The following is a 19,362-nucleotide window of genomic DNA, read 5'->3' as shown; positions in this document are numbered from 1 at the left end:
TGGACGACAATGGCTGGCTTCACACAGGTGAGAGGACTTCGCAGAGTTGCATCGTTACTGGAACATTCGGTACCCCTTTCTAATGAAGCGCTGAACACACGGCATAATTCGGAGTCTGATCCCACGTGTGACGCCGCATGCTCTGACATGCAGTGCACGAGGACAATTCAGGACGCTCGGGGCGAACAAGCGATCGTCGCAAAATGTGCGCAAAAAATTAACCCAGACCAAGACGACACAGATCAGGACAAGCACTCGTCCTCGCGCGCCCGCGCGCGCGTGTGTGTTAGTTGTGTGTATGTGCGTGTGGTGTGTGTGTGTGCGCGTGTGCGTGCGTGCGTGCGTGAGCGAGTTAATTTTTCGGATAACGTTACTTGCAGCGATGGCAGACCAGTTATCCCAACAAGTGCTTATGAACGAGCGATCAGTAGCATGCGCCGCCCACTGCCACCACCACGGCATTAGTAGAACGTTTTGTGAGCGAGTTGGTGTACCTTCATATCGCTTTAAGGCGAGAGAGCGCAATCACGAGAAAGCACACGGGACGAGCACCACTAACAAGTGCTGCCTTATGTGCAGAAAAGCAGGCACAATGTACCCCTCTGTGGCACGAGTGCGAAATCATGTTCGCAGCATTTGGGATAAGGTAACGCATGATCAATAAACTTTTTTCTCAGATTATAAATTTTATGAGAAAATGTCACTGATGGATATGTCCCTTGTTTGCCGATACAGATTGTTCCAACAATCCCTGACCGTTTTTTCTTTACTTTTCGCGCGATAACCGCACGTCAGAAGATCGCGTTCTCACAAGGGTTGGAGGCCAATTCCTAATATGCTTAGGAATATTGGGCTCTTTTTATTGCTCAACATTTCATTCATGCTCCCTTATCCGCTCGCTTAAAACTTGACCGGTTTTTCTTGTGTAGGAACAGCCGTATGGACGGCAAGCACATCGGCGTGCACACACGACATGCAGGCACGTATTCGATAATTAAGAGCAAGACAAACAAGTCTTCATACTCATGTTTCCTTCTATTAGAACGTAGTAAAAAAACTTGCAGAATCCCTCATGCATTCGCCTAAGACGACTCGAAGTCGAAAGCCACCTTCTCCTTATTCGTCTCAGTCGATGGATTGATCCTCTCGCGCACTCTTCCCAAAGCTTTCTGCACCTAAACGTAGTTTTGCACTGCCTCCGCGATCCGCCCACCATTGACAATCGACGATGTCATGTAATGGCGTCATTATTTGACGCCACGTTGTACGTCATATGACGTAAGGCGACACCACAGATTTTGACGATTTGCGGCGTCGTATGGTGAGTCATCACGTGATGATTTTTTTTTTCATCACTTTTGTTGACGCCGCCTATGGGCAATTTTAATCTTTCATGAGGCATCTACGCTTTTGCCTTAACGAAACTGTCTTCGCTAGCGACAAACATCGCGACAGCCCGCCGTCATCAGAATCCGAGCGGTAGGCCTAGCAAGGAGGACGCCGTTCGCAGTGAAACTCGATTTCCACAAACAGCACTCATTTTGCTTACATGACTATCGTTTACCCATAATGTTATGCGTTTCAATATGCATTTGCTTTTCTCGACACCCTCAATGTTAAGCACACAGATGGAAGCGAAGCGAGCCAGTACGATAAGATAGGCGTTGTCACTGGTTACCTGCGGAATGCCCTTGCATTGTGGCTCGCGTTCTCGCTTTTGGTTCGGAACCAGCGCCGCATCGCGAAAAGTAAACACTTAAATGTCACTGAAATAATTAAGCTTATTCGTGCCCAGAACAGTTGTAGCTGACCTTTTACGTGCGGCACTCAGGGGCGACAGCTGCAAATGCCTCGAGCGTTGACTTGCCTTGAGCAGGGTGATCGGTGCGCCGAGGAATGTACCGGAGGTTGGTAAGGCGGCGCTAAACAATGAATACACAAGAAACGAGCAAAAGAAAAGACATGCGCTGTATTCCCAAAAGAGCGTTTGTTTGTTTTAAAGCTTCAAGGATGAACTTGGCGGCTAGTTGGTTAAACATGCCTCAGGGGAAACAGCGCGCAAGTGGCACAACGTGTGGTTGTAGGTGTGCCTTTAGTGTCCTCATTTTTCGCGCTGTTTCCCCTACGATTGTTGTAAAGCAAGTTCTTTAGATTCAATGCGTATCGTCCACACGAAAAAAAATCACACTTTGAAGAAAAACGCGTCAAGATGACAGCAGAAGGGGATACACAGCACAGGGGAAGCAGATAAAGCAAAAGATACATTATCATTTTCGCACTGGGCTACGCACATGTTGATGAGATAGTGAAATCCTTTAGGCGCGAGGGTTACACATGCCTGACTTGCGCACTTGTCTTATAATATGGTAATGTGATGGTCACAATTATTTCTCTCATTACTTGTTATGATGGCGTGAGAGGATGATGGAAGATAAATCACGATTGCAACCCCAAGAAACGCAATTGTTGGCCTAATGATAGATCATGGCCTCTGAGGAGGAGAGCGAGCGTCAGTGCTCTTGCGGCCTTATTTAGCAGCTAGATATAGGAACGTTTTGAAAAATTACTGAGAAGCTTCACTTGAGTGTACAGCGCATGTCTTGTGTCCTGTTTCCTTGTGTATTCGTTTTTTTAATGCTGCCTTACAATAATTATACTCAAACCAACTTGCCCTTCTATCCTTTATCCAGCCACATACCGGAGGCACCAGTGGCGTGACGTCACATATCTCCTGTGCTGCCATCGGTGGCGGCTCTTTTATTTTGTAATCCGGCGACGATAAATATCTACACTCATAAAGAAATCATCGGGTAAAAGGGGCACCTTTCTGTCCTGCAACAGTTATCGTTACTTGGCTTGCTTGCGTTTCCATTTTTGAAAACTCGGCGCTGGCCGCTTTCAAGAATGCTATGCAACGCTAACACTTTCCACACCGTTCGTTACCTGGAAGTACCGGCGCGCCACTACAATGCGAGGAACGGCACGTAAGAAAGATGACGATTATTGTTGTGGGATAGTGGGCAAGGTGGTTTGGGTAAATAATTATGGTAAGACACCTTTTTACTCGCTCTTTATTTAGAGTGTACCCGGCTTGAGGCACGCCGGACGTGAAATCCCGCTGTCAGGTGCAACAATACACGAGATTTCCGACTGCCGCACCGAAGCGTCGTACCTAGGTTGGAAGCAAAATGATAGCATCTCTCGCCTTTATTTACATATTTCTGCCTATAGTTTTTGGGCAATATATGTTGTTCTATACAAATCCATATATTTTTACGAGAATAATCAAACATACCATTACTAAACGTACCAGTAGGGTGTATATTGATGTAGGTACAGAGGTACCGATAAGGATATTTAATGAAATTAGGGAGTTACATCAAGCGGGGGGCATTACTTGAAACGCTAGACCTCAATGCATGTTTTATTAGTAAGTAGAAATTATGAGAGCTTCGCAGTAGTGCTACCAAGCCTCAAGGAAGAGCGCAGCTGGGTGACCTTTCTCTCTCTCTCTCTCTCTCTCTCTCCCTCTCTCTCTCTCTCTCTCTCTCATATATATATATATAATATATATATTATATTATATATATAATATATATATATATATTGTTTCTCTCCTTTTTTCTATCTCCCTCTGTTTGGTGTACCTCCTTTTTGTATCTTTTTCTTTCTATTACTTATTCTTTCTCTTTCTTCCTTCTTCCTTCTTATTTCTTTCTTTCTTTTTCCTTCGGTCTTGCTCTCTGTTTTTTTTCTTCTCTCTACTTCTATGACATTGTCCGTCTTTCTATCCTTTATGTCTTTATTCCCTTCTCTCCCTCTATTTTCTCGGTCTCTATTTCTATGTCGTTCTTTCTCTGTCTCTTCACGTGTTTCAGGTGCTCCACTTCGCCGAGCAGCGCTTTCGTTTAACGCTCGCACCTGCTGTATTCGGAGTGGGGTTTGCCCAATTCCTGTGCGCACGTCCACCTGTGGAGCCTTGCACGACCGAGCGCATTCGGCGATAGCTTACACAGCTGGCTGTGAAATTAATCAGGGATTACTTAATTATTGTACGCCATTCTCTGCCTGGATCAAAAGCTGGCCCCGAAACTCTCTATATGTTGAAGACCAAGGGAATGAACGCCAGTGCTGCCCGATTCTCAATGTTAGCGACTGAATCGAAGTCATCTTTCTTTTGCAGTGAAAGCTGTTATGAGATTACAACAAGGGCCGTTTTTGGAGCCGTAGATGCCCGCCGCCGCCGCCCGGGTTCGTAACCACTATCGCGCGAAATAAGAAAAAAAAACGAAATAAGAAAAAATATCCAGGATGAAATGAGGTTCGAACCTGGGCCCTTTGCGTGGGATCCCAGTATTCTACCTCAGAGCCATTCCGATGCCATTCGCAAAAAGACCATATACAGGCTTCATGTTAGGAAGGAACCACATTAACATATGTAATGTAGTGTGGTAGAAGAATAAAACAACAACCAGCTGTCACACAACGCGAATCCTGTAACCAGGCGTCACACAATGCGAATTGCGCAACGAGCGGGTTGTTGAATGCTTCCAACCCATTACAAAGGATCTGCCATAATTCTTTCGGCATCAGCAACAGCATCAACAAAGTGCACATAAGTCTTACAGGTGTTTAGCGGGTACCAAGGTTCTTACTGGATGCTTCCCTAATTCACAAAAAATTAGATGATTTAAAGCGTAGTGGGTTCCTCGCAAGTGCACTTCTATTGGTTACCAAGGAAGCCTATAAGGAAGCCTCGGGACCCCAATAAAGTCAATTCCCTCTATCTCTTTTTACGTTACTTATATTTCAAGGCGTGGTGAAAGAGTTAAACAACGACTGGGTGTCACACAATGCGAATTACGTAAGTAGTTCGTCGTTTAAAGCTTCCAAACCATTACAAATGACTTCGCCATAATTATTCATCGTCATCGAAGGTCGCACAACAAAGTGCACATAATGCCTTACAGATGGTACCTCGCTTCTCTGCAGAATGATAAATAATGTCGTGGTGGGTGCTTCCCAACTTCATAAAATTATAAGCTGTCGAGTAGTGGGTGCGTTGTTAGTGTACTGTATTAGTAGCCACAAGAGAGTCTACAACGGGCTCTAGAAATGCCGCTCTTCCAGCTTTCGCTGTGACTGTGCTGCGCTTTCCGCGGAGGCGTGGCGTTTTTTTATAAGAGATCGCGTACATGTCCGGCTATATCATTCTCGATTACTCCTGTATAGCGAAAGAGTCGGGCATGGCCGTTGTCGCGGAGTTTGTTATGGATAATATCACTCACATCATAAAAGCCAAGCTTCCAATACAGGGCCCTCAAATTGACCAGAGATAGCGGGCTGAAGTGGCGAAAGTTTGCTCCCGAAAGGGCGACGACAAGAAAAAGGGAGAAGCGGGGGAGGAAGTGGGAGGGAGCGTATTCCAACAGCATATCGATACCGATCTCTAATATGACTAAAATCTGGACGCCGCTTCTGAAATACCCCATTTTCTTTCACGGTTATATATCACAACAATGCGGCCCCAGGGGGTGCCTCACGAAAAAAAAAATGCTTCAGACCAGTCATGACTGCAGTTCATGAACAAACTTGCGAAGGAAATTAAAAAAAAAAATAATACGGGACGGAGGCAGTTATATGCAGTCCGGGCCGCTAGCGAGAAGTCAACGTGCCGCGTTTTTGAGACTCAAGGGGGTTAATATCTATTAGATATTAACCCCATGGGGTTAATATCTAATAATAATAAACCGTTAATATCTATTAGAACTGCAGTTCTAAGAGCTATTAACGGCTTGGTCCACTCATAAAAGATTGCAAATGACAGGTCATCAAAAGTGTCATTTTACGGACCATGCAACGAAGCGTTGTTGCGTGGCTGAGAGTTCCAAGCAGTTAACTGCACGAGTGCCTGCACGTACGATATTTTATGCTAATACAATCAGTGCATTCTCTGTCCCGACGTGGAGTGGCCCGCTGCGCGCTAATCGCGCGTACCGAAGGACTAAAATAAAGTTGTTCATCCATCCATCCATCCATAGCCGTCGATGCACAATGCCGCATCGGCGCAAATGCACCGTCGCTTTCAAGTATTTGAGGATTCAGGCGCATTAGAACTCATAGTTTGTAATCATTTATTCCACTTTCGTGATATTGCTTCCTCAATAGCTCAGCTTACAAAAATGTCTAGTAAGTAGGGTGTGTGCCGGTATATTGTGGCACACGTCGAAGAGTTTCAGCTTCGAAAAATTTCACATTTTGTAAGTCCATACTAGAACAGCAGTTTAGTTAGCGGGTGGTACAAATAACTAGCTCAGTGCATTAAGCTGTATCAAGCCGCCTCTTAAGTGGCGCTCCTTTTGATTTATTTTTAGGCGATATTGGATACTACAACCAAGACGGACGCTTCTTTGTGGTTGAGCGACTCAAGAGCATTATCAAATGCCGAGACTACAGAGTGTTTCCTCATGAGCTGGAAGCTATACTTAACACTCATCCAGCAGTCATCGAAGCCTGCGTCGTAGGGATTCCAGACGATGAAGTGACCGAAGCGCCAACTGCGTTTGTTGTGAGAAGCAAAAACGACCATGGCGAACCCCTTGTAACAGAAGAGGAACTGGTGGACCTTGTAGCAAGTAAGTTAGACATCATTTATTAATAATGTTCTGATCACGCCTGTCTCTCCCAGATGATGAAAAAGCACAAAGAAAATGTTTTTCCTGTTTCCTCCAAGACCCAGTATATAGCTTAAATATTTTAGTACAGAAGCGTTTCATGTGCTTATAATCCGGACATCCTTGAGTAGAAAACTCAAACGATTCTGGGCACTACTAATGTACACTAAAGTCTATCAAAAGTGAACCAGCATAAAAAAACTGTAGAACAACAATGAGTTCAGTGTCTTTAAGAAAAGTAAAACGGTGCCTTGATTTAAAATGGCTTAAGTGTTGCGCTCTTGCTGGCCCCACCTAATCGTGCTGTGACATTTCAAACCTGGCAACTATTTTCTTGACATAAAAATGGCGGTGCGCCTGGAAGTAAGTGATCGAGACGAATAAGATTGTCGGCTGTTCCTTAGTGAGTTGCAGTCAAGAAACGTTGCTCATGACGTAAAACGCGTGCTCTGTCACTGCCGTTTTCTCATTTCTGCCCAATTGCTGGTCACGGTGGTCGCCAGTGTTACCTCACCATTTGAATAAGGGCAAAATTCAGTTACAAGTTCTTTTCTCATTTGAAAAAAACAAATATTTTGCAGGTCAAACAGTGTACTACAAGCACCTGTACGGTGGAGTGGTGTTCTTAGAAAAATTACCAAGGACGGCGAATGGGAAGACGAACGTGAAGGAACTGCGCTGCTGGAACACGTCTGCACAGGACGTTGAAAATTCAAAAAACATGATTTCAGTAATAAGGTGACAAGTATATATGGCTAAGACGCTAGTACATTGTAAAAGCTCAAGGATGGCATATCTCATGTCCGTTTCCCAGGTGGTATTAATTCCTTATGTCATGTGCCTTGTCTCATTCCATGTCTTGCCCTGAAAAACTGCATTCAGCTAGAATACGTGGGTGGTGTATTAGGTACTTAGAAATACGAGCGCGTAACTTATACAGGGACTTAGGAAGACAAGGACAAGGACCCTGTATGAGTTACGCGCTCGTATTTTTTAAGTATCATGAATGACCAACTCGCCCAATCAGCCATTTTAACAAGTGTATTAAGATTCGGATATTGCAAACGGAAGTCCTGGACACTCAATGAACAAAAGGCCAAGGTAGAAAAGACATTTTGCAAGTATGCCCACTCTGTAATTACAGCACATATATGGAGGCGTACTTCGAGTGCCTAATAAAGTTTACGTCATGCAAATAATAACCGTTTGTTCTTTGGTTGATCTAACCATACCGTAAGCTACTGAACATCAAAACAGGAACGTGGTTCCATACCATCGCCTTGTGGTTCAGTGCATTAGGATAATAATAGTTCTTGGTGTTTAACGTCCCAAAACCACGATATGAGTTGAGGGCTAAAAAAATTTAGACCACCTGGGTTTCCTTAACCTGCACCTAAATCAACCTACATGGACCTCGAGAATTTTCGCCTCCATCGAAAATGCGGCCGCAGTGGCCGGGATTCGATCCCACGACCTTCAGGTCAGCAGACGAGCACCATAACCGCTAGACCACCGTGGCGCGTGAGCATAACGTACCCTTCTATAGTATAGAGTAGTAGAGCAGGGAGTGGGAAAAGGAAGTGATGGTGAGGAGAGGGAAAGAAGGAAATGAGAGAGTAAAGCATATCATAGAATGAAAGAGTGAAATAGCGAAAAACGAAAGAAAAACAGAAACACAAAGAAAGAGAGAGAAATAGTTATAAACAAATAGGAAGTAAGAAATAGAGAAAAATAAAAGGAAGAAGACAGAAAAGTACAAATAGCGAGAAAGAGAGAGAAAGAAATAGCAAGAAATAGAAAGAAAAAATACAAAAAAGCAGAACAAAGGGGAAACAAAGACAGGAAGAAAGAAAGAGAAAATATAAACTAAAAAAAGAATGCCGCCAGTCCACCGCTCCTTCCGGCTGGGCACGACTAGTGCAAAGCCGAGTTTTTTCGAGAGTATATCTATGAACCGCTTCGAAATGTCAAGGGGTGCATTCTGACGCAACCTACGAGGAAGCACATAATTATAAACGGCAACGGAGTCATCACTGCGCATCAAAAATAAGCGGGACGCGTTGCACAGAATACATTTCGAGAAAACAAAAATACGGAAAAAGCACCAGCCATGGGATTATTTGCTAAGTAGGTGCTTGTGCTTTCTTCTGGTGGTCTGTGAAACAAAGCCAGATCTATCTATCTATCTATCTATCTATTATCTATCTATCTATCTATCTATCTATCTATCTATCTATCTATCTATATATCTATCTATCTATCTATCTATCTATCTATCTATCTATCTATCTATCGCAACTGGGGGCATTAACGGCCACAAAACTGCCCCCCCCCCCCGCTCCGCGCACGCGCAGAGCTCTGAGATTGCATCTGTGATGCGTCACAGATGCAGATCCAATGTGAGGTGGACACAAACCGCCTTCGCATGCAGCGTCTGCCCCCATTAACGCATAGCTCAGCCGCGCGAGCGTCGCGCCCAAACTTCACCTGGGTTCGCTATAGGCTCCGCGCAGACGTAACTCCGCTGCCCGAGCGAAGGCTTCCCTAGCGGCAAGAAGCGCAGATATGGCGGAATGCTCTCACGCGCTCGCAATGGGCTGAAATCGAGGAACGATGTCTTTTACGATGACTATACTTTCCGCGCTCGGCCAGTGGCGAGAGCGACGGTCTGTCCGCGTTATCAACGCGATCAGTCAGCCGCAGGTGGTAGACGATAAGAAAAATATAGCATAAACATCGCTCCACGATTGCACCCCTGCTCACTCCACGCTCCCGCTGTGACGCCGCGAGGTATTTCGCGGGCAGTTCGTTTTGTGTCGGTGCGAGTTCGTGGGAATGCCGAACTCCAGGAATAATTGCTGGGTTGTTGGGTGCAATAACACCTACATGAATTCTCTGGGCATGCGTTTTTACCAATTTCCATTTAGAGAATATGAACGGAATCCGCGTGAACGGTGGGTCGCACTCGTTCGATGACAAAACTGAGTTTTGTGAATAGGTGGTGTATCGTTTTTCCTTGCGAGTGAGAATTTATGGATGCTACATTGCACTACAGCAACGATGGGTCTAATGGGACACCGGGCCGTACAGCAGAATATGCAGCAGGTACATTGTAGGAAATGCCAAGTCAAACGAAGAGGCGCACCCAGCATGGCACGTTTTGAAGTACCATGGCAGCAAAACACGAGCCACGATGACGAACTCCGCTGCACTGGTTAAGTCGGCGCAGCGAATGCAGTGCCACGGCCGTTCGATAGAAAGCATTTTTTCATGCAGCGGCCGTGACAGTGCCATTGCTGGTATCGCCAGTTTCAAGCTACCGCTGAGTTCGCTGCCGCGTTAGCTCTTGGGTGATAAGGTGCGATTGTTTAGTGAGCGAGGCGGCCCGCGTTGCACGTTTGCAGTTTCGCTCAACGGGCTCGTCTCCTCAGTTGTCTTCCCCCAGCTCATGCATTTTATGTTGCCGCTTTCGCCTGAGGATACACGATATCTTGCGAAAAGAAGCACACGAGCTAACGCTACGTTCTCTGACAGCTGCTAACAATTTGACGTCTTTTAGAAGCAAACGGGAAAGAAAACGCCTCAAGCGAAGCACCAAAGCACTGCTGCCGTTGCCGCTTTGGCGCTGGAGGCAGCGCGCGACTGTGGCGGCCCCTAACGTATGCACGGTGCCCATAGGCCTCGTGCGCTGCTGTTTCAAATCGGACATGCAGGGCCACTGCGGCTGCTGCTGGCAAAATGTCCCTGTTCCCTCCACACAGCCGCCTTTGGCCGCAGCAGATTGACATGGCGCCTGGCAGTGCAACTGTGTACGCGGCGAAAAATGTCGACTTTTATCTCTCTTGCGAGTTCAAATGTGATAACACCAACAAGAACCCAGCCGGGAAACTGCCGAAGGTGCAGTTTTATAATTTTCCGTGAGAGTCGAACGGCTCTTATCGGCGACAACGTTGGAACGCAGCCGTTCGGCGCGCCAGACAAGCAAACGCGTCTTGTCTTCACACGGTTTCTTTCGCTTTCTATCCTAGTCGCTGGGCGTAACAAGCGGGATCCAAACCCTCTCGCCCCCTCCCCCTCCCGGAATTTTTTTTATTTTCCTGTATATGTATACACGCGCACATACAAACGCACGTACGAAACGTACATGAAGTATGGCTCAAGCATCACCGGAAAACAATTAATTTCTGGCTACGCTACTGCTCCAGATAATATTGACACATTCGTGGTTTCCTTGTTCTGTTTATTATTGTTAGCCCGAACGGAAGCTTGTGGCTAAGATTGCGAGGCAAAACAGTCCTCTGCAGTGCCCACTTTGTCGGCTGTGCAGGACTGTCGGCTGAGGGGCCTCAGGATCGCATTTATATCGCCTTTATGATCGGAAGACCTAGACGACAAACACAGTTGCACATGTTAAAAAATATACCTTAGCAAAGTGTTCGACGTAGCAATGTGTAGCAAAAATATACCCTAGCATAGTGTCGACGTGTGCTAAGACGTCACTTCAACTATCCCCGCGAAAAGCGCGCCGGTCATAGGACAAGCGACGCGTGAGGCTGCCGATAAAAAGTACTTCCTATCGTACGCCAAGAAAAAAGTTCGCTCGCTTCTAAACGCACGTCGTACTCCACGCTCTTCATTTGTGCGACGCATTTTGGAATATTTCCGACGGTCCGACGGCACTGTACTGTTCTTATCTCACGCAGTGAACGTGATTAGCGGCATACAAGACGCCACGCCGAAGCGAACTACTTCGTTTGAAGTATTCCACAACGTTTGCAATTCGTCCGTAGCCACAAAAAAGCTAGCGGGGCCCGTTCTGCGTTGTCATTTTCACGCATCGACGTTCACCGCACACAGCTTCAAGCTACGCGCCCGGAAGGGAACAGGGACAAAATGTGCCAAGTGGCCGCTATGGCGCTGCGCACTCGGAGAGCGGTGGCGCCATCAAATGAGCGAACGAGGCCTATACAAAAAAAAAACGGCATCACATGACACGAGTGTGTGACGAACATAAATAACAGCTCTTGCCATTGAAATCACGTCATGCATAACATGCACGACATCGTTTACAAGATATGGTCTTCGCGCTCTCACGGACCTTTAATTTATACATAGAAAAGATTGATATGGCATGGCATGAGTGTATCACAAACATGGTTGACAGGTCACAACATGAAAAAATTGTAGTGCCTTAGCTCGGCTATGCCAGGATATACTTAGCGTGAGCTTAGGTTCAGCTGATTATTCTTTGCTCTCCTGGTTGTCTAGGAATAGCTTGTCATGCTTACTGCTGCTTCAATGACACACACATGGTGTACACATTATGTGACACATGTATATTTATTTTGTGATCGACGCCATTTCTCTATTGCCACAAGGACGGCCCGGTGGTCAGTGTAGTAACACGCTGCCGTCTCTATGACCCCAACACCCGGTGCAGCGCCGGCGTTGGGCCCATAGAGACGTCGGCGTCTCTATGGCAGCGTCTCGTGCCCAGCCCACGGCTATGACGTCACTCTTCTGGAATGCGCGGATTGGCGAGGCGCGCGCGGTGGCGGCAGCTCCAGTGCGCCAGCTGTGCGCCGTGTGACGTCACTGCTCCTCGCACATGCGCAGTACGGCTCTTGTACGTGCACGCGAAACCGCTTCGGCTCGGTCAGTGTAGCTAACGCTACAAAACATTACATGCACGACAGTTACGACATGGTTTAGATGGAACGTTCTCGGTGAGTTCGCGGCCGTGTCATTAGACGAATATATACCAAAATTGGCATTGCGTGCCATGAGTGTATTCCGAACGTAAATGAACAATATACGATATGGTTGCACGGGCGCGTCGAAGAGTAAGTAATTTCGCCGAATTAGACTGACGTCGTGGAGGCCGATTTAGATATTTTACTCTCTGTGATAACATCCCGCTAATGATATTCTCCTATGTTGACTATATTTCTGAGTCACAAGGAAGAACTACAAAAAAGTAAGAGAAACTTCATTGTGTTGTGAAAGAAACTTGTGACGAAGGATGCTTTTTCACAATATTTTTTTAGAACAAAAGAACATTTCTCTTCTTCTTCGTTGCTCCTAATTGTGACTCAGAAGTAGAGAAGGAAAGGGCATAAGAGAAGTGCATTAGCGGCGCACATTGAAGACGTTGTCACATAGAAAAAAAAAATATCATTCGGGCTCCGCGACGTCGGTCTGTTTAATGCATCAGAGTTTATCTCTGCCCGACGCGCAGACGCAGGCTTTTCTTGGCTAGTTCATTGATGTTACTCACTCACTCGCGTCGCACCAAGCCTATGTGAGTATATATCCACTTAATGAAACGGCCTCGTGCGCAGCAATACTGATGCATGTAAATTATGACATACTGCATGACATGCATGCAACGCTGGTGGTGGTGGCGGTCGTAGTGAAGTAGGCACAGATGGTGTGACTCTGGCAGACCAGGCCGGCAATTTCTTCCCCTGAGCGACTCTTTCCAAGCATGTCATGAATTTTATGGAGCAATCCTTAGATGCCTCATCAAACGGGTAAATTGACCGTTAGCGTCAAGACGAGTTATGCAAAAATCATCATCGTGTGATTCTCTCACCCTATGACGTGATCATGACGTCACATGTCACTACAATTTGTGATTCTATCATGACGTCACCGTGACGTCACATGATGACGTCATTGTCGCTTGGTCAAAGACGGGGTGATCCCGGAGGCACTGAAAAACCGTGTGAGGTACAGAACGCTCGCAATGCCTCCGATTCCGGAGAGAGAGAGCAGCAAAGAAAGGCTGGGAGTTTAACCACACGCGCTTCCAGTTTGCTACCCTGCAATATGGGAATAAATAAAGGGGCCTAAAGAGAAACGGGAGCAAAGAGAGCCTGGCTGAATCACTCGCTCACGTCAAGTGTACAGGTGGTCGCACACACCCGTTCACTTCAAGCACTTAAGTAGCACTTTTGTTGCCTTCAGCGCCTTCGAAGCACAGGTCCATGGTCTGAGAATTTTGGCTAGAGAAAATGGCCTTGAACCCACTTGGGTCAGAAGCACCCGGAGCGCGAATCAATGGGTGTCATATCAAGTGTTGTTGCACAGGAACTGCTAAAGTGTATCTTCGGTTCCGCAGGAATTGTCTACAATTCCTATGCGACACGAGTACGCTTTTGTGAATCCGACGCCTATCGAAAGGTGGCATAATGACATCGCATCGCAGGGGGAAATTCGCGATTCTAGTTATAACTTAAACTGCGGGTCAAGTTCATGTAGATGGCACCTTTGGAAGCTAGAAGGCGACAAAAAGTGTATGTAAGATTCCAAGCCAGCATTTAAAGTTGTCTTGCCGCATGTGTCCTTGATAGATGAATCAGAACCACTTGAATTTCATGTGCTTCGCGGGCCGCTTCGTCGGCTATTTGATTACCATTAATACCAATATATCCCGGTGCCCGCTGATATAATATCATCACGCCATTTTGCTAGAACTAAATGGAGACAACTTATTTCGTGCACCAATCGCTCGTGAGTCTTCTTATGCAGAGAAAACTGCAAACTCTGCAGCGGTTAGGGGTGTGCAAATATTCGAAAATTTCGAATAATGAATCGAATAGCGTTCTCTTCAATTCGGTATATGTATCGAAGAGCCCATATTCGAAATGTCGAATATGAACTTTACACATACATAATAGACCACCGTCTCTTGCGATGAGTCACTGCTTATTTGATGGTCTGCCCATTTATGTAGACATGGTCTTGCAACAAAAAAAAAATGGCCGCGTATCTGCGTGCTTCGCTGCAAATGTCGTCTAAAGACGATAGAAGAGGCGCTGCGTGAGATATGAACGCCATCTGGCAATACGTCGGGAAACGTGAATGCTGTGTTGCGGGCTGGTAGTCCCGGCGCAGCAGCAGGCGAAGACCGGCGGTGACCAACGCGACCGGCGGGGACGCCAGCCAGCCCGAACACGCGGTTTGGCGCGAAGCGCCGAAGCAGAAGAAACGTCCGCACTCAACGAGTACTCTCCACACACACTTTTATATTCACGTCACCTGGGTAAAGCAGGAATGCCAGAGCGGCGCCCCATGGCATTCGTACAGTGCAATACTGAACCGAAACCGAAACACAACAATGAGCTAGTGCAGAGGGCACGGAGGAAGCCAAGTTTCGGCGCAGTCACATTTTCAGCGCAGCTTAAGAAACTAGGGTCTCTAGAATTACGTATCTATGTGTTTTCTATTAAAGGAACACACCACCTAATACTTACCTAGTGATGTTGCGCCTCAGATATGCGTAATGTTTGCTTTTTGATCAACAATGTACACAAGTATGAACCTAGTCAGCCGTTCACGATGGCTGGCCCTTGGGCAAGTGGTTCAACTTTGGCCGAGTGGCTGAATCGAGGGACGTGCCGACAAACAGAAAGACAGACCAAAATTTCTGCGTTTAAGTTCCCCAAGAAAGACTGTCGTCTTTAATAGCGCATGAATGCCATCAACGCGCACTTATTTCATATCATCAAGGCTTGTGTTTTTTGAAGGTAGGCAGTTGTCAGGGTTGCTGCCTGTTGTATTCGCGCATGCAGCTGCGGGTGAGTGATGTAGCACTCATGAGGCAAATGTCCTCTGCGTATATGGATAGGTAGACCGACTTTAGCAAAACATCAGCGAGACCAATTAGGACAACATTGATCAAGGTGGGGTTTAATGCATATCCTTGAGGTATGCCGCAGTACCATTGACGTCAAATGAAACTCGAATAGTGAAGCGCGTGGCTCAACCATTAGCAAAGGTATAGCGAGCACCCGCCACTCAATACCGCTGACAGCGTGCACATGCGGTTTGGCAGCCCTGCGCGATCCCCCAATAGTGCAATATTTTTGCTTCTCTTCGAGTTCTGATATCGTGGCATTGTGGTAATGGTGTCCGGCGTGCGCGTGGCGAACGCATTGGGTCGTTATTTTCTTTTATCTTTATTTCATTGCTTCTTATTTATTTTCCATTCCTGAGCTAGTGAGGCTACCACTAAACATAGACACAGTCGCAATAATGGCGAGAATTATACAGGCAAAACTGAAAAAAAAATGTTTATATGCGCAAATACTTCTTCCCCAGACCTATGCCATTTAAGCATTTGTTTAGCGCTACAAAATCTGCGCATTTATATTGTAAGTAGAAACACGTCGTCATAATTACTTTTCGGATAGCGTTGATGATTAAATCGATCACTTTTTATTTAATGTCGCAGAAAGAAAAATGGCTTCCCCATGTGACACACAGTAAGAAGCCATCACATGTAATTATACGGGCAACTTTAGGCCGTACTGCTAAAGTGCAGTGCATTTGTGCAAATTTATCTTGTTAAATCAGTACTTCGGTTAAAATTGTGGCTTGAGGTAGAAATTTCATTTGGAATACAAATGTGAGCTTCATAAAGTTGTCATTGTAGTTTCCTGCAGCGAAGATTCACTGATTTAGATTTCTTAGCTTGTAGTAACGGCAGATGTAACGTCCGTTACTGTTTTTCGGTAACAATAACGGTAACGCGTTAACAATTTTTGTGGGTGACGTAGGGCGGTAACGCGTTTTTTTACTTTAGCGTAACTGGTAGCGTATTTAGTTATTTTTTTTATCGGTAACGCATACAACACTGGACAGGTGGAGCGCTGCCACAAAGCGTGCTTCAGTGTCTGCTTCCTACAAGCAAAAATAACGTTGCGCCCGTTGTTGCGCTCACGCCCACGCGTAAAGATTGCTGCCTTGCGAAATCTTGAAATTTTACGAAACCTCTCTGAACAAGCCACATATGGCGGAAACGGCGCTTTGAACAGAAAAAAAAAAAAACAAAAAAACCACAGGGTCCCTCATGCAACCGCCTTATACGACTCGAAGCAGAAAGCCATATTTTCCATCCCTTTTCTTCCGAGCCGCTGTATTGATCCTCCCGCGCCTCTCACCGAACGATGTCTGCATCTACCGTAGTTTTGCACTGCCCAGAGGATCGGAGGCATTGCAAGCTTTCTGCACTTCACCTAGTTTTGCACTGCCTCCGTGATCGGCTCACGTTTGACCAAGCGAAGGTTTTATGTCATGACGTCTTCATGTGGCATCAAGCTATGTGACGTCATGATGACGTCACTAGTTTTGGCAATGTGTGAATGATTTTTTGCATCACTCGTGTTGATGCAACGCCCTCTAGACTAGCTAAGGCATCTCCACTCCTCGGTGACGTCATCTCACTGCGATGGGCGCGGAGGACGCGTTTTCAAAAATGCCCATTGCTGCGCGCTCGTTCGTGTACCTAACGCGCGTTGAGAATCCATTTGTTCATGCTCTCTCCCGTTTCCCGAAAGCGCCGACAAAGCAGCTCCGTGGTAGTGTGGTGATGTAGGCACTAGGAGAGGAGGATATGATGGAGAGGCCTTAGCTAGTGTAGAGTGTGATGGTTGACGCCGCCGACACTGGCGGTCAATTTTCACGTTTGATGAGACATGTAAGGCTTTCGCCTTCATAAACACTGAAACATTAAACAGACCGACGTCGTGGAGCTCGAACAATGTATTTTACTCTCTGTGACAACATCTTCTACATAAATCATCAGTTGATAGCAAGATTATGTAATACAATATCAACGATTTTACATGACCGTATCATCACATTATTAAGAGGCACGCCGTAGTGCAGGGCTCCGGAAATTTCTAACCTCTGGCGTTCTTTAACGTGCACTGACATCTCACAGTATCCGAACCTCTTTTTCTCGTTCACCGAAATACGACCGCCTCAGCCGGGATCGAAACCGCGCCCTCCGGGTCAGCAGCCGCGCACCGTAACACGTTTCCGCCGAGGCGGACTCAGAGAAAGATTTCTGTCCCGCTTCCGGGATCCCAAGAGGTGCGAGTGGCAATGACACGCTTCGCTTCTGCTTCGACACTTACATGTATTAGCCGCTTTCAAGGAATGCGCGCAGGAGCAGCCCACAAAGTTCATAAGCTACCATCAATGTCTGCTAGTGCGGGCGTCGCCTGGTACTAGTACCTCTTTGTATACCACTCAGATGGAAAGGTGAACGCCCCGAATTTTCAACTGCAACGCGCGCAGCCATAATCACGCATCAAAAGTAAATGGGACACATGCCACGGAATATCTCTCGAATAAAAAAAATCATCACGAGGACGACGTTACGAGCCCCTAGTGCATTCTTAAACAATCGAGGAACTTCGACATCGCGAAACGTATTTCTGGTTTGTTTAATGCGAAGTACTCCCTGGATAACCAAAGCCACTTGGCGCGCCTCTACCTAGCTATCTAGCTATCTACTATAGACGGTTCCGCTGTTCCGGCATGCGCCGAACGGTCAGCCCAAGAAGACTTCCGGTGCGCCGCTTCCGGTAATACTTTTTCAGCGGTCACAGCGGTGTTTGCCTGGTGTGTTTGAGTTCGTTACTGTATTATTTCTGGCGCATTCCTTCAGATGGGTTCGTAGCGATGTCTAGGGAGTATATGAAGGGGCTCGACAACGTCGCATGGGGGAGGTACAAGGAGAAACTGCAGTGCAGAGGAGAAGAGTTGCCTGATATGCTGGATAGGGAAGTTGTGCAATTCAGCTTTTCTGCTGGAGCTAGAAACATGTCTCCTGTCACAGCCGCAGACATATTTACGTAGTTTGCTCTAGGCACACAAGTTCACGATTAAGTTATTGTTGCGCTTGTGTCACACCGGGCACTCTTCATAGAGATCGGCGCCGATCGGAATCGATCGGGATCCAAAGTGTTCGATGTGACAGAAAATATCGAAATCGATCGCGATCCAAAGAGTTCGATGTGACTGAGAAAATATAAAACGTACTCATTATGTGATGACGTCAGGTGAGGCTGAGTCACGCGAACTACTATGGTTTACTCACGAGCACGCTATTCATGTACGTATGAAGCTTTCAAGTTAACCCGCCTACATCTACAGTCCACGCTCCAACCGAAAGATAAATTAGGTAGAGTGCAACGATGTCCATTGGCGGCAACACGACACTCGATGAGTCATTTGCTCGCACTGATGCGAACCCACTCGCAGGCGTCGCTCTCATAAAAAGCATATGCAACGGCGTCACTTCAATTGGCAAAAAAACGTGGCCACCTGTGTGGTACACGTGGTACACTGTGTGGCGATTCATGTCGAGCACGGCTGCTTTCCTGTCCCAAGTGTCGCTGCGAACAGTACACATCATCGATGAGGCTCCAACTAGAAGAAACACCTTTACGACGGATTTTCGGCGTTAGCCAGTTTTCACATTTTGCTATCCACTTCGGGTCTCAGTGCAGCTATCTGTCATGGGTGGCAGACGACGGCCTCCGACGTGTTCTTTGTAACTGGGGACCTTCTACTGACGTCTGAGTATTGTCTGAGTATGCATTGAACATTACTTTCCTTTGATGAAGTGGGCAGAACAAATCTACGCACTCTTTGTGGGAATTCAGTTTTTGTCGCCTGATCGCTGCAATGCAGGCGCTCTTTCTGCCTTCATCTGTCGGGAAACAGAACATTTTGACTTGCGATAGCAAATTAGTTGCGGGTTGCAGACTGCATTCTGACACTACACATCAGTGTCCGAGTTGCAAGCGCTTCATCGGAATAATTTTATCCGCAGAAAATATCGAAACACAAGCAGCCACGACCTGCAACGCCGGCTAAAACCACGCTAAAA

At 46.5% G+C, this 19,362-nt stretch overlaps 1 protein-coding gene and 1 long non-coding RNA gene across 3 annotated transcripts in view; both read left to right on the top strand.

Moving 5' to 3' along the window:
- Positions 1–11,626, top strand: part of LOC119402790 (luciferin 4-monooxygenase-like) — a 32,081-nt gene extending 20,455 nt beyond the window's left edge. The window contains exons 5-6 of the mRNA XM_049418259.1: positions 6,375–6,635; positions 11,532–11,626. Of these exons, the coding sequence (XP_049274216.1) occupies positions 6,375–6,635; positions 11,532–11,626 (356 nt within the window). The remainder of the gene's footprint in view (positions 1–6,374; positions 6,636–11,531) is intronic.
- Positions 11,627–12,890: 1,264 nt separating this feature from the next.
- LOC119402034 (uncharacterized) overlaps positions 12,891–19,362 on the top strand; it is a 56,730-nt gene continuing 50,258 nt past the window's right edge. Inside the window, exon 1 of one of the 2 annotated variants that reach the window (XR_005185607.2) lies at positions 12,891–12,975. This is a non-coding gene — a long non-coding RNA (uncharacterized LOC119402034). The remainder of the gene's footprint in view (positions 12,976–19,362) is intronic. The other variant, XR_005185608.2, reaches the window with a different exon arrangement.

Source organism: Rhipicephalus sanguineus, chromosome 8, assembly GCF_013339695.2.
Source record: "Rhipicephalus sanguineus isolate Rsan-2018 chromosome 8, BIME_Rsan_1.4, whole genome shotgun sequence".
NCBI lineage: Eukaryota > Metazoa > Arthropoda > Arachnida > Ixodida > Ixodidae > Rhipicephalus > Rhipicephalus sanguineus.
This window is presented reverse-complemented; position numbering and strand designations above follow the sequence as displayed.